The sequence below is a fragment of the Apodemus sylvaticus genome, chromosome 3 (assembly GCF_947179515.1).
Source record: "Apodemus sylvaticus chromosome 3, mApoSyl1.1, whole genome shotgun sequence".
In the NCBI taxonomy this organism is placed as follows: domain Eukaryota; kingdom Metazoa; phylum Chordata; class Mammalia; order Rodentia; family Muridae; genus Apodemus; species Apodemus sylvaticus.
In genome coordinates this window covers 74,535,585-74,550,656 of record NC_067474.1, presented here as the reverse complement: position 1 = coordinate 74,550,656, position 15,072 = coordinate 74,535,585, and the positions used below count along the sequence as shown (strand labels likewise).

The 15,072-nt window shown below is 47.5% G+C and overlaps 1 protein-coding gene across 3 annotated transcripts in view; it reads right to left on the bottom strand.

Annotated features, from left to right (window-relative positions):
- Znf618 (zinc finger protein 618) overlaps positions 1-15,072 on the bottom strand; it is a 162,925-nt gene that overhangs the window by 65,633 nt on the left and 82,220 nt on the right. For all 3 annotated transcript variants that reach the window (XM_052176607.1, XM_052176605.1, XM_052176606.1), the window contains exon 2: positions 9,133-9,176. In XM_052176607.1, coding sequence (XP_052032567.1) covers positions 9,133-9,176 — 44 coding nt within the window. The remainder of the gene's footprint in view (positions 1-9,132; positions 9,177-15,072) is intronic.

Genomic DNA, 15,072 nt, shown 5'->3' with positions numbered 1-15,072 from the left:
TCCCACACGGCACCTCACTATCCCACACGGCACCTTACGAAGCAGGAGTTTTCTTCACTCCAGGTAAGAAGGCAGGGACATGAATACCAACATGACTTCTGCATTGTCTCTGCGCTTCCTAATGCCAGAGAGAAGATGCTACCTGGGTCTGCCTGACTCCAAAGCAGAGGCTTCTAATTATTTGGATGGGTTTAGTTTTTACCTCTCGAAGGAAGGGAGGATGGTAAAAATACCTGTTGGCTGAATTAACACACGTGGAACTCTAGGAACTCCAAACAGTGACTGGATCTTATCTCCGGCTGCCTTCTTCAAGTCCTGGACAATCCACCAGACACAGTAGCTATGCAGGTCTGACACCGAGTGACCAGTGGCGGCCTCCTCTCTTCCACAGAGAGAACTGCTCAGGCTGGGTGCCCACTGCCAACCTCTAATTCTCTCTGATGCTGCCCAAGTGGCTGCTTGCTACACTGTGTCCTTTGGACATACGACCAAGAGCCTGGCTTCTGGCTGAGAGACTGGAAGGGTGATAAGGACTCTGGAGTGAGGTTCTGGAGAGACTGGGGAGCAGCCTGGGGCCTGTACTGGCTGGTCTGCCCGTTTCCAACCCTTGCTCCATTGCCTGCCCATCAACAACCCTCCAAATTGTCTATGCTTCCATTCCTGTCATATATGGCTGATATATTTTAATAAATAGTCAAGAAGAAAAGATTAAATTAATAGATTAAAACTATTAACGTATTAAACAACTCTTAACATTCTAGAAACTCAAAATAACCTACAATGCATAAATACATCATTACTTTTGAGATAATTCCTAGGCACTTAATTTTCTTCAATGCACAGTGTCAGTCAGCCACAACACTGAGTAATATTGCTGCTCAGAGAGACAGAATAAAGATTTAAATATTAAGAGAGAATTCCCTCGTTAATTGAAAACTAATGCAGGGAATAGCAAGAGACCCTGTCAAGTCACAAATGCCAAGATTCAGCTATTGGGGTGCTTTGCTTAAAGCTAGGAGCTTATTTCATGGGCACTGGGGCACATGGGAGGCTGGCCCAGACCTGATTATTACAAGGGATTGGTGTTTGTAGCATTTTAAGTAAACATGTGGCCTTCTTTTGCCAGTGGACCTGGCAGTATTGTCTGTAAGCTGTCCCAAATGTGTCCTGTTCCTTGCTCTCACACCTAAAGGGATCGCAGCCTCAGACAGTTGTGCCCACACAGCATCCTTTGACTAGGCAGATGGTCAGTAGAAGCCATGCAGGAGTCTGCCCTACACAGACCTGCTTCAGGACACACAGGCTCAGACAGACCCCAGAGGCCAGGTCCTCTATGGGCAGTTTTCACGCAGGGCTCAAAGCCAGAACCAATATTCTCTTTCTGCCTCCTCACCTTGTTTCCTGACTAGGCTCTGACTCGGTAGCTCTCCTCGCCTCTGACTCGGTAGCTCTCCTCGCCGCCTCCTCCCCTGTCAGCCATCCTCACAGGATCGCTGCTCCTCCTCCAGGCTTTGGTCCCATGCAAGTAGATGCTCCTTAGTCCTTCCCCCTGCTGTGTTTCCTCCACAGTCCCCAGCCAGGCCTTAAAGCCAGTGGGCGATACACCCAACATCTGTTGTACCTAGCCATCTCCAAGCACAGCACTCTCCAGGGAGCACCCAGCTCCAGTATTCAGACCTACAAGAGACTCTGCCCTGCTGTCAGCCTCACAAGGGCCCAGAGGATGAGAAGTTAGATGCACAGCCAGCTAATACTAGATTCTCTAGCCTGTCCACTGCACCGCTCTGTGTCTCATCAGGAGCGGCAATGCTGACCACTAAAACAGTTCAGAAGATTAAAAGACAAGTGTGTGTAAGATACCCAGGATGCTACTGCATACAGCTGGCTGTGTCTCCTTAGGCTCCATGTCCATATTGCATCTAAGTGCTAAAGTGTGTGTGTGTGTGTGTGTGTGTGTGTGTGTGTGTTGAACATGGATAGAGTTTTATCCCTTGACATTATTCCCTAAGCTGTACGGTCTAGCAGCCAATCACAGGGCATTTATACTGCACTAGTTATGAACAATCCAGAGGTAATTCAAAGCATATGGAAGATTATACAGAGGTTACAAGTTTATACAGCACATTTTACAGATGGGACCTGAGTATCATACAATTCAGTATCCTTGGGGTGGGTAGGAGCCCTGGACATCCTTTATCCCACACAGGCATCTGTCAACATCAGGGACCCAAAAAGTAGTCATTTTCTCTAGCCCCTGCAGAGGAGACAAATGTGACTTCTGCTCAGACTATGAAAATAAAAACTAGCCTCAGCCCATCGGTGGAACGCTTTCTACATGAAGCAACCAGAGGAATTTTCAGCCCCAATAAAAACAAAAGGAGTGGTAAGCATGACTGCTCTCCAGCCAGCAGCAAAGATGAGGCAGAAATGGGGGGGGGGCGGCACACTGCATGAGAAACAGACAGGAAGAAAACAGGGGGTGGCTGAGGAGTGGGGGACCCCCTTTACCAGTGTGCTTTGAATGGTGTATGAGCAAGTTTCAGCTGAGTAAGGGTGCCTCTTCTCCCATCAGCAGAGTCAGGTTCCCAAGAGGAACCCCCACCCCACCCGCTCACGGTGCACACATGACAGGATGCAGGACAGAGGCTCAAGCAAAATTCCCAGGAGACCCTGCTCAGTTCTAGGTGCAGAGTCACCCCAAACTCAAATGCCCTTTAGTGAAAGCGACCTGTGGACTCTGACCTGTGAGGGAGGTTATTATGCATTTCTCTGTCTCCACTGGACAGCAAGAGTTGCATGTGAGAATTGAGAGAATCGGCTCGACTTGCAGCCTAGGCTTAACAGTAACTGATTAAGCAAGGAGTGAACTCTGCCTACCAGTAAAGCAACCAGTTCCGTGGAGCAACGGCACAAACGTTAGAGTTGATGTAGTGTGTGAGAGGGTACAGGACCCACACTTTGCCTCAAGTCTGGCAGAGGGAGAAGGGCCATTCCTGGGCATCAAATCCGAGCTCTTCACTAAGCTCTGTCACAAGCCTGAAGCCAGAAGTGGAAGCCTCGGACTGAAGCAAGCCGCGGAATCCTGTCCATCAGCCCCATCGCCTTTCTCTAATGTCAGCTGAAGGTCACTGGGAGAAGTCAGTGCTAATGAAACAGGTTTGTCTGGGACAACCTTTATTTTACTGCAGAAAACCAGCATGCTAACATGAACCACTCTTTAAAGAATGGTTATGCAGGCTCACACACATGGTCGTGATTACAGAGGCTACTGGTAAAAGGCCTTGGCTTTCAGGGTAAGAGTCCACGAGGCACTCTCTCTGGGTGACCTAGGACATCTCCAGCTGGCTCTAAAGGAGGAGACTAGGCACCATCATAGTCAGTGCTTTGAGGTGAAAAGAAGGGATGTGTAATGTCAAGGCACAATGACCAGATCCGGGGGGGGGGGGGGGGCTTGGCAAGCCACCTCAAACTCACCCTCTCCCCACCCAAGCCACGGTGGTAAACAGCCTCAAAAGGAGGTGCTCACTGATCGCCTGCTGCAGCTTAGGTGTTATGCAGAGGGTGTACACTTCTTAGCACACTGAGATGCGAAACTGACACAACCTCCATTGTACAGATGAGGAAAACAAAATGCACCAATATGCAGAAGTCAGGTAACAAGCAGGAGGAGGCAACACCAGGATCTGAACCTAGGGAAACTCACACGGCTAGAGCAAGGTCGGAGAACTAAGCAAGCAAGCAAGGAATGCCAAGGTCAGGGAGAGGGGACCATGAAGACATGACTGCCCACTCTGGGACTGTCCCAGGACTAAGCAGGAGGCTGTGTGTTTTCAGATGTAGGCTTCTCTCAGTCAGTGACCTCAGAGTTCAAAATACAAGTCCATCATGTGTTACCTCTATGCCTTCCTTCCAGAGCCCTGCCAGTCTGAACCTGAAACTATTTCTGCCAACAATGCCTTCTCTTTCCTGATAGACTATACCTTCAAACCACGAGCCAAAATAACCTTTTCCTCTTACATTGCTTCTTGTCAGGCCACAGCAATAAGAAAATTAATGATAGAATTTCTCTATGATTTATACTACAGGTTGCTCATCACAGACTATATTCAAGCAATATATAACAGGTTATTTCTTTCTTCTTACTGTTATTTACAGTCATTGCTGTACACTTTATTTTACATATGTTATGAAGTCTTTTTTTTTTTAAAGATTTATTTACTATTACATGTAAGTGCGCTGTAGTTGTCTTCAGACACACCAGAAGAGGGCATCAGATCCCATTACAGATGGCTGTGAGCCACTATGTGGTTGCTGGGATTTGAACCTTGGAAGAGCAGTCAGTGCTCTTAACCGCTGAGTCATCTCTCCAGCTCCCTGTTATGAAGTCTTAATGCCTTCTTACAGTTGTCCTCTGGTATCTGTAGGGCTTCCTTCTAAGACCCATTGTGGATACTGGCTCTCAGGGATATTAGCCCCTTATACAGCAGTAGCTCTTTCAACATCTTTCCCTGTACCCCTCCCCACTTAAAGGCAGAATGATCTTTTCAAGTCAAATATCATGTCACCTCTCCTCAAAACTTCTAGAGGCTCCTGATGTCAAGTGCTGCAATGGCTGAAGTCTTAACAATGGTGTCCGAGAGACTAGGCAGCCACACTGCTGTCTTTGATGTTACACCAATGCAAAGCACATGCCCCAGCCACAGCACCTGGAACCTGCAGTTCTCTCTGGCTGAGGAGCACCAGGTTTGGTCTCTTTCATGTGCTTGGTCAAGTGTCACCTCCAAGGCCATGTCTTTCATGACTAAGCACCCAGACTGAAGAGGCAGCAGCCCTCTCAGTCCCCCTGCCACCCTCCCCGCCCTTCCCAAAGTAACACTCATTAGAATCCACAGGTAGGTACTTTACATATTTGTCCCACTAGAACTCCAACTCCTCAAGGACAGGACCTACAGTCTGTTGTGCCCACTACAGTATCATCAGAACCTAGGCACTTAGTATCTTATGAGATGGATGGACAGATGGACGAATGGATGGACGGATGGATGGATGGACGGGTGAGAGAGACCTGACTTTCCCATCTTCAGGACCCTGTGTACCTGCCACATACAAGGACATAGTGAGAGGTTGATCCTCTCCTATCTCTAGCTATCCAGAGAGTTTGATTAGATCACTAGGATCTTTCCACCCTGAAAACCTTCCACAGGCCAATGGGCACAGTTCTCCAAGACAGCACACTTCGAGCTGTCTGCAACTGTTTAATAACAAAGTCCACGTTTCCTCTAGAACTTAGCAGTTAAGGCCCTCTGCCCCTTGGAACAAGCAGCACTGGGCAGCTGTGGAGGTACGTATCCAGCTGCTGTGGCGGTAGCAGCCTGTACATCAGATCAACATTCACCCAAGTGCTGGATCTGGGCTTGTAAAAGAGGCCCAAGTTTGGGTTACAGGGAAGTACTGCAAACCACACTTGTCTGTTCCTTAACACTGAGAACACTACCTCTCCTTGTCCCCCTCAATTTAACTGCTAATTCCTTAGTGACCCATTATGTTGATTTTGGGGGTTAGCCAGAGGCCCTCAGGAAAAATAATAAAATTGTGTATTCTAGGCCCAAAAGAGGGTGTGGGGATGAAAGGGCACTTGAAACAATAGAAGGGAACCCTGACAGATGGGGAGCGTGGGCCCAAAGGGGTCCGCTGTCCATCCTTCAAGGCCATTTCTGCCCATGGGTCTCTAGACTCAGTCTTGACTTTGGGGGGAGGACTTTGAAACCTTCATTTTCCATCTGAAAACAGCTCAGTATACTCAAATGTTTCAGTGTCCACCATACACTATCTGCCCAGGATCACATTCTCTAGAGGCATTAGCCAAGTGACATGTCAATCACTCCTGGTGGCACTGAGCTACTCAACAGACACACTGTGAGGTCATTTAGAGCAGTGGTTCTCAACCTGCGGACTGAAACACTCTTGGGTGTCAAATGACCCCTTCACAGGGGTCACCTAAGACCATTGTAAAACATGAATATTTAGGTTACACAATTCATAACTTTGTAGCAAAATTACAGTTTGAAGATAGCAACAAGAATAATTTTGTGGTTGGGTCATCACAACAAGAGGAACTGTATTAAAGGGTCACAGCATTAGGAAGGTTGAGAACCACTGATTTAGAGGATACAGTTAGTTCCAATCACAGAATCATACATAATACTTATCAGGGAACCCTTACCTTTTTCCTGTCTTTTCCTGTTTTGAGATAAGGTCTCCCTAAGTTATTGAGGCTAGCTCATTCTGCAACCCAGGTAGACCTTGAACTCATAATCTTTCTGTCTCTCAGTCTTCCAAGTAGCTTGGGTGACATGTCTAGGCCCAGTGACCCAGTAGACAGCAACCCTGACCCTTAACTGGCTACTGAACTTTTAACTGAACCTCTCTGCTTGGAGGAGGAAACCAGAGTGGGCAAAGACACCAGAGAAGTCAGAGGTAGCCTGGACCTCCTGCATCCTTCCAATTGACCAGCCTGAGGCCCATCAATCCCTCTACCCCAGCTTTCTCAGAGAAAACTCAGAATAATATAAAAACATCCCTCAATACATGTGGTAGAGAGCCCAGGCTGGTCAATAAATGATATCACACATAACCCTTCTACTCTTCCCTGAATAAGAATAAATAATCAATCTCTACAAGCCTCTTCCATTGACTATAGTCATGAGACTGTAGTCAATGCACAGCCACTACCCCTAGCACTATGGGAAAAGGCATCTATGTGCTCTGGTTACCATGACCCAGATATATGCTCTGGAGAAGGGAAGGCTAGACTCGATTAGATAGATGTTAGATGATGAGCATAGGTGTCCCATCCCTATTGGAGTGACAGTGTGGACAGAGCTTCATCTCCCTGCATGGCTGTGGACCCAGCTCTTAGAACAGTGCCTGGTATAGAGAAGCCACACAAGCTGGCTGGATCAATTCCCCCTTGATTCATCCAAGCACACAGTACAGAGCACACAGCACAAAGCCTATCACAGAAGGTGCAAGGCAGACATGGAAGAAGGTGGAAACAGCTGACTTCACCCTCAAGTGAGTGTAGGAAAGGGCGAGGCACTGTCTCTGGTAAGTTTCAGGTCTGGCACATCACCCATCCTTCTGATGGTCCTGAGTAGCAGGACAGATCCTTGCCATGGCCTCAGTGTCTCCATATGTACAGTGAGAGCGTAGATTATATGAATTCCCAGAACCCTTCCAGCCCCGAGCTTCTGATTCAAGATCACTTGCACGAACTACCACTCAGTCTAAGGTAATCCCTGCTTTGGAGGCCACAGACTCACACACAAATTCTACTACCAGGTTCCAGGAAAGGCTGTATCCTGGGTACTGCCGGCTACAAGCTTTGCTGCCAATGTTTACCACCAATGTTCACAGGCCTGGCCTGACCAACTCCAACAACCTGAGCTCTTCAGTTGTCAACTTGATGTACAGAGCCATATTGGGGTGTCATGCCACCTGGTAGGAATTTCTTTTCGCCCCCCTCATCTATCCCCAGCTTCTCTTCCAGGAACCCAGTTCACTGTGGCTGGGGCAGTTACAACTTGACACAACCTAGAATAACCTGATCAGAGAGTCTCAACTAAGAAACTGTCTACCCTGGGTTAGCTAGTGGGCATGCAACTGTGGGGAACGGGTCTAACTGTATGGTAAGACCCAGCCCACTGTGGGTGATGCCATCCCCTAAGCAGGGGTCCCAAACTGTATGAAAGTGTGGAAATCAAGCTGAGCACAAATAAGAGAGTGAGTGAGCATGTGTATTTTCATCCCTCCCCCCAAAACCTGCTCTTGACCGGCTCTTTTAGGATACTGTTACATTGGCTTCCCCATAATCAACTATATCCTGATTTGTGAGCCAAAATAAACCCTCTCTCCCCTAAGCTGTTTCTGTCAGAATATTTTATCATAGAAACATAAATTTAAAAAAAACCAACTCTCTTCCATTCTTGCCTACACGCCTTGTCCCTGAATCACCTCACTTACCTGTCTCTTGCATTGTGTAAAATAGCTACCTGACCCTTCAAGGTCTCGTGGGTTAAAGGGACCTCCCTCCTGGTATCACGACGCCCAGTTCACCATGCAAAAGACTGCAGAAACAAAACTAGACCTATTGCCTTTCAGTTCAAAGAGTATAACTCCCAAGGATTTCCAAAGGGCGTTCCAAAGAAGATTCATTAAGTAGGTGAATCTCAATAAAAAGGTCCTTTGGTTCATGAGGTTTTAGAAACATGACATCATCATCCCTTCTCTCCTCTTTTCTTCTCCACCCAAGCAAGCACATAATCACATTTAAGACTAAAATGTCCCGCAGCAGGAAAAAATAAAATCTGGTTGACATTGTCTATTCCAGCATTCTCCTGGTGAATCTGACCATAGAAAGTGCCTTCTTTCTTTCCCTTGCATTCCCTAAAGCCGTTCTTTTAAAGAACTCGTGTTCAGAGGCCCACAGGCAAACTTTTCCACGTGGCAATCAAAATATGATCCCCTAGTCCAGCAGGTGACCCCTGACTGCATGTGCCAGGGAGCCACCTCTCTTCTCTGTGATTTACTTTCTTCTGCCTCCCAGGCCTCAGACAAAGGTCACAGGATCACTCGAGCTTTATCCAAGACACAGCTGCAGCTCCAGCGCTAACTTCACCAAATGCCCACCAGGCAACACCACAGCTTGGGCCAATGGCTAGGTCTCTATGTCTTTCTCCCCTCTCCGGCCATACCAAGCCAGCTCTGGCCTTCCTCTCACATCTCCTGCCAACCTCACAGGTAAGGGCTATCGGCACATGGATAGCCCACAGCCTTGCTTTGGAGTGATGGGTTCAAAAAAATAGCCCAAGCCCAAGCCCAAGCCCAGGAGCGCCATACTTCTGGGGTATCCTGAAGTCACCATTGTATCTGCTACACTCCCTGCTTATGCGCACCCCAACTTTAGCAGCCACTGGCTAAGTTCTCCAATTCGTCATCACAGATGCCCACATAGGGCACATGGGAAAAACTGCCCTCCAGCCGGTATACTTGAGGATGCATCATGGGTGCCTCTCCTCTTTCCAGTGGTCAAGACCTAGGACAGGGAGGGGTGTGGTGTTGCGAGGGATGTACCTGTTAACCACGCTCCGCCTTCCAGGTGTACTGGCTCCGTCCACCTGCAAAAGAAACCCAGAACGCCTCCGTCAGTCACTGCAGAAGAGACAGATTTTGGGTTCCACTACCACCCTGGGTGGTGCCCACAGAACAGGCTTCAGGAAGTCAAGGCCACAGACTGCTCCATCTCTCCAGGCAAGAGATCCTGTCCCCAGTGGCAAGAGGGAGTCAGGACACCTGCCCACTCACCGCTGCTTGGCCCTTTAAATCCAGTGGCGAGCCCATTGCTAACACAAGCCCCCACTGCCAACACAAAGCCAGCAAACCACATGCCCTGGGGATGCGGCGAGAAGTAAGTAACTAGTTAAATCTGAGATTGAATTGCTCTGTTTTTATTTTCAGCTGGGATTTCCAATAAAACAGTGGCTGCAGATTTATTCCTACCAACCGGAGGGGAAAAATCCCATTATGTTAAAATATTCTGTCCCCCCCAACCCTATGTGCAGAGGAAAGCAAGAGAGGACCAGCTCTTAATCTTTTTATTTAGGGGTGAGGGGGATGGGAGATAAAGCTGACCAAATGAAATTTTCACACAAGTCAGAAAATTCTGGTTCAAATGGAGAGACTGCAGCCCTGGGAGCCGCTTCTAGTCTTATCAGGCCTGACTGATGGTGTCCTGGGGTCATGACACTTAGTCCAGGACAGGATTCAGGAAAGCGCCAAGATCCTCCTCCCACTGGCTACAGCTACTGCTCTTCTTGGCTATCCCAAAATACTGGCAACCAAAGTAATTCAAGGAGAGCGCATCCAGAGGGCAAGAACGGGTGCCCCAATGTCCCATTGCACCTGCCCCACATTTTCAAACACGCCTGGCAAGGTCTGCGGTGCACCTGCTATTTCTATGATAAAAACACGCACACAGCCGCCCTGCATGCACTCCTGAGCGACAGCCTTCCCTCCCTTGGGTTGAGTTCTACTGCTCAAAGGTCACGATCTTTTCCGTCTCCAAGCTTTCTAAATTGTGGAGCCAAGGACCTAAAGTAAAACAGCACCTGCCTTTTGGTGTGTGTTTCCGAGAGGTTAAAACTTGGCGAAGCCATGAGGCTGGGTTTGATTTGAACAAATCGTCCATATATAACAGGAGTTTCATCCCCTAAAGCCCATGTTCCCAGATTCTCTTAAAACCAAACTGAAACACCAGGTAATACAGTCGTGACGTTCAGTCCTCCAGGAGAACAGGCAAGTAGTGGCAACATTCCTGCCTCTCCACAGAGCCCATTCCTCCTGCTCAGCTCAGATCCAGCATCTGCTTGGTCCCTGTGAGTGCCCCTAGAGTCTCCTCCTGCCTGCTACTCAGTGAGCGCCAGTGCAGGGCACGGATGTCACTCCCCCCTGTAATGTTCACAGTGGGTCCCAACTCAAAGGCCCAAAGTCTTTATTTATCCAAAGTCCCACAGCTATGAGACCAGACCAAGGACCTTCCAGAAGTCACTCTTCTTAGCCCTAGAATCCCTTGTCCTCTACCAATGGTTTGGAAGAGTCAAGTGGCACCATGGAGTTCCCAATCACCACAGACAGTCAAACACAGAGTTTGAAGGCAGGAAAGGTGGCCCATACGTGTGGTTTGGAAAGAGTGACAGCTTGTGATTTCAGAAGAAACAGAGTGGAAAGAGGTCTGACGTTTCATGTAAGCAAAGAAACTGGATCAACTACAGCCTCTTTGCTACATCATATTCCTCAGACTTGATACAAGGCTGCCGTTTGTGTTCAGGTCCTAAAAAGCAGAAGAGAGTTTTTAAGAAATTGTAAAATTCCAAATAATCTCTTGCCTTTCAGGCTGATCTCTGGGTATGGATTTATATATTTCACATACACTTTTTGGGTTTTTTTTTTTTTTTGGATTTGGTTTTTTCAAGACAGGGTTTCTCTGTGTAGCCCTGGCTGTCCTGGAACTCACTCTGTAGACCAGGCTGGCCTTGAACTCAGAGATCCGCCTGCCTCTGCCTCCCAGAGTGCTGGGATTACCGCCCGGCCACATACACTTTTAACACTGTCTTTTGCAACACAATTTTTAAAAGATTTATTATTTCTGTTTGTGTGTGTGTGTGTGTGTACATGAGTTTATATACACCGCATGTATATATGTGCCTGTGGAGGTCAGAAGGTGTTTGATTTCCTGGAGCTGGAGTGACAGGTAGTTGTGGGCTGCCCTATGTGGGTGCTGGGATCCAAACTCTGGTCCTCTACAAGAGCAGTATTTTCTCTTAAACGCTGAGCCACCTCTCTAGTCCTTCCCATCATGATTTTATACCAGTCTGGCTAGGTCCAACACAGTGAATGTGCAGCAGGAAGGGAGGTTGGATATCCTGTTGGGTTTGGGCACATGTGACAGTCTTTAGCTGTTTCTCTTGTTGAAGACTCATAGCTTGACATTCTGGAAGTCACTCTGGATTGTTTTATAAAAATGAGTGACAAAGACAAAATGTCTCCAAGTATTCAAAGTGTTGTTGGGACACGTCTTTGTAGAGAATGGGGCCAGAGAGGGGTGGCAGGTGGGCAATGGACACAGGGGGCACTCCAAGACAATATGTCGCTTTTGCAGCAGCACATGGTAAGCACAGCTTTCGTGGCTGGCATGAGGGTGAGATAAACACGGTCACGTATGTAAATGTATGTAGAGTGGGCTGGGCAGTAATAACCACCAGCAGCCCCAGAAGCAGTCACAAAGGCCAACACTTATTGCGTCTAGGAAACCAAGGCTGGGGAAATCAGAATGGTCTTCACAAGCTGCAGAACCAGCCTGGACTGCCCGTTCAATAGGTTCTACCAGACCACTACAACCCCAAGACGATCTCCAACGGCCCAGATGACACCAATTACAGTTTACCATCAAGCCTAGGTAGGGCCCAAGTTGTGACAGCTTATTTATGTGACTGCCGTGGTCACGCGCCCTCCTCTGCTAAGAAACTATGTGCTCCAGAAGGACCCCCTCCTTTAGGCTTCTCACGCCCTGGTTCTGTTTGTGTCTTACTGTGAACCTCAGGCAAGCTTCCTGTAAACTGACTCTCTATGGGTCAAAATGGGGGCAGGCGCACAGGGTAAAGCCGGCCCCTGCCCCCACCCCGTGCCACCTCTGCCTCTCTATGTTGAGTTGACCCAACCTCTACCACCAGTGAGGTATAGAAAAGACAGGCCCGTGGGGAACCCTCCTCCTCATTCTTGCCGGCTGGTAGACATGGCGGCCCTCCAGCCCCTATCTGGTAGCCCACCCTTGTTCCTAGCTTCCTCCATTCCTCAGCCCCCCCCCCCAACAAGTCTCTCCAGTTCCTGGGCAAGGCCAGTCTTGGTTTCCTTCCTCCCTCCTTCCCTTCCCAGATGCATGTTACGATGCTCTTTTCCATTCTCTTATTAAGGGTTTTCTTGGAAAGAAAATATTATTCCAAACCCAGAAATTTTATTTCTAAATTTGTGCAAATGTAAGTTGTAAGACATTAGCTGCATTTCACATTTTGTGCAAATGGCAGAAACAGGCAATTCGTGTGCTACGGGGATGGGGGCTGGCCAACGATTTCGATAAAATAAACCCTTTTTTAATTTAAATGCTAATGCACTGAATTAAAATTTAATAACTGAGGAAATTGAAAAGCCGAGCAGGAATATTGGAAATAAATCCAAGCAGAAACAGCTGAAATTAAAAATTCTAGGGAGTGGGAGGACAGCAGCTAAGCTGTCTTATATGATTACATTTTTTTTTTCAGAATGAAGCAAAAAAAAAAAAAATCCTATCTCTCGCTGGCTCTAGGGCAGTAAATCCACAGCGCTGTGATTTATTGCTCAATTTTCCTGAGGGAAAAAGGCTTTCTTTCATGCTGAAATATTTCATAAATTTCAAGCCAGCATAAATTCTTAATTTAAAAGTTATGGAGGTCACATTTAGTGCACGGGTACAGTTCCAAAATCTTAAAGGCATAGCAGCAACCGGAAAAAAGAAAAAAAAAAAAGAAAATGTAAAAATGAAAAAAGAAAGAAATCAGGGCAGAGAGCATTTCTCTCTCTCTTCTTTTCTTTTTTTTCTTTTTCATTTTGGTTTCAATTTGCAAGTTGAGATTCCATTCTTAAAGATTCTTCCTGGATGGACAAAACCCAACCAAACATATGGAGAACTGGTGTGTGTTTGGAGATCAGCTGTAAAAAACAGAGATGAAGATTTAATTCAATTAGGAAAAGGGTTTTTTGCTTGTCTTCCCCCTCCTTTTCCTTTTTGTACAGCCACTTGAGGAATTCCTGGTAAAAATTTCCTCCTGGCTGGGAAGGGGTGAAGGTGGGGGAGGGGTGGCCAATGTAATTGCTTCTCTTAGATCTCCAATCTTTTGTGCACTGTGATATATTCATTTGTTATACAGCTGTTCAGTGGCGGAAAGAATGCTGGGGCGCCCATAATTCTAAGCAAATCAATCAAAAATTAATGATTTGTCATGCTTGCACAATGGAGGAAAAACAGCTCCTTGGGTCCTGGACGCCTGATCTCCAAGAAGGAAATGCCTTTCTGTGATAAGAGGGGACTGGAGGGAGACCACACGTGATCCAGCACCTCTGTGACAGTGGAGGGGGTCACCCTCTTGGGAATGAGCATGTTCAAGATGGCACCAGGAGAGGCCCCTGCATGGAGCACTTCCGCAGTGGTATAAATAGGTTCTTGGCTTTGCCAACCCCATCCCCCATGGCAACTTGAAAATCACTTCCTATCTGGAGGACTGACTAGCTCCCCTCCCCCAGCTAGTGCATTGTTCTCTCAGCACTGCTAATACAGACCACCAGCACCTCCCACCAATGCCAAAGGGCTGGGGCCACCCTTCTGGAAGTGCCTGGTGTACTCCAGACTATATGTCACTCCTCCTAGACCGTGTCTCCAGCACCCAGCTCAGGGAAAATACTCAATGCCACTGAATTCACTTATAGGGGTTGCTGCTCGGGAAATTCTGTTTGCAAGATTGCCCTGATGACCAGAGCACCCTGGGCATGCAGCATGGGTGAAGTGTATGAGTGTGCACACACATGCATGTGTGATTGTGTGTGTTCACATGCATGGAGACAAGAGGTCAACAGGAGGTATTTGTTTCAATTGCTTTCTACTTTACTTTTTTGAGACAAGGTCTCTCAGGGATTCAGCTAGACTGGCTGGTCAGGGAGGTTGAAGGATCCCCCTCCCTCCCTGTCTTCATTTCCTCATGCTGGGATTACAAGCGCACACTGTTCCTCAGTTTTTACATGGGTGCTGGGATCCAAACTCAGGCCCCCATACTTGTGCTGCTGCTTGCGCTGCAATCATGTTAGCAACTGAGCCATCTCCCCAGTCTTCATCAACTGAGTTTCAATGATCCGTTTAGGCCCCACTCCCTCTGTAAGGCTTACATTTCATGAAAACTTACTATGTGTCAAGTACTGGGCTGAATTCTAAACCAACAGTGGTCAGTACACTTTGCTGTTTGAGCTATCCCAGAAACTGGAAACCGGCAGGCCGAGGAAAGCTCTCTGTATGTTCTGTCATACCAGCTCACAGGAAGGTCACATTCTTAGGTGTCCACAAAAGGTGTGTGTGTGTGTGTGTGTGTGTGTCCACATTACCTCAGAAATTTAAATTAAACTTAAACTAAATTAAAATTGCTAGGGAGAAGCCCTAGCAAACCAAGAAGCAGCCATCAGAGCCCTAGGACCTGCCCAGAGGAGAGTCCTATGTTCCTTACTATTTATGGAGGTTGGCTAAAGAGCTGTAGCGCGTTAACATATCCCTTTTCTTCCCAACAGACAGCCTAGCCTCCACATTAATCACACAGCCTTCCCCAATGAGCAGGGACTCAGATAGGGAGTCATCTGCTCATCACGCCTAGAGAACCTTCCACAAGCTAACGCTACCCTCACAGCACTTGCAGTCAAGTGACACACGACACCATTTGATGT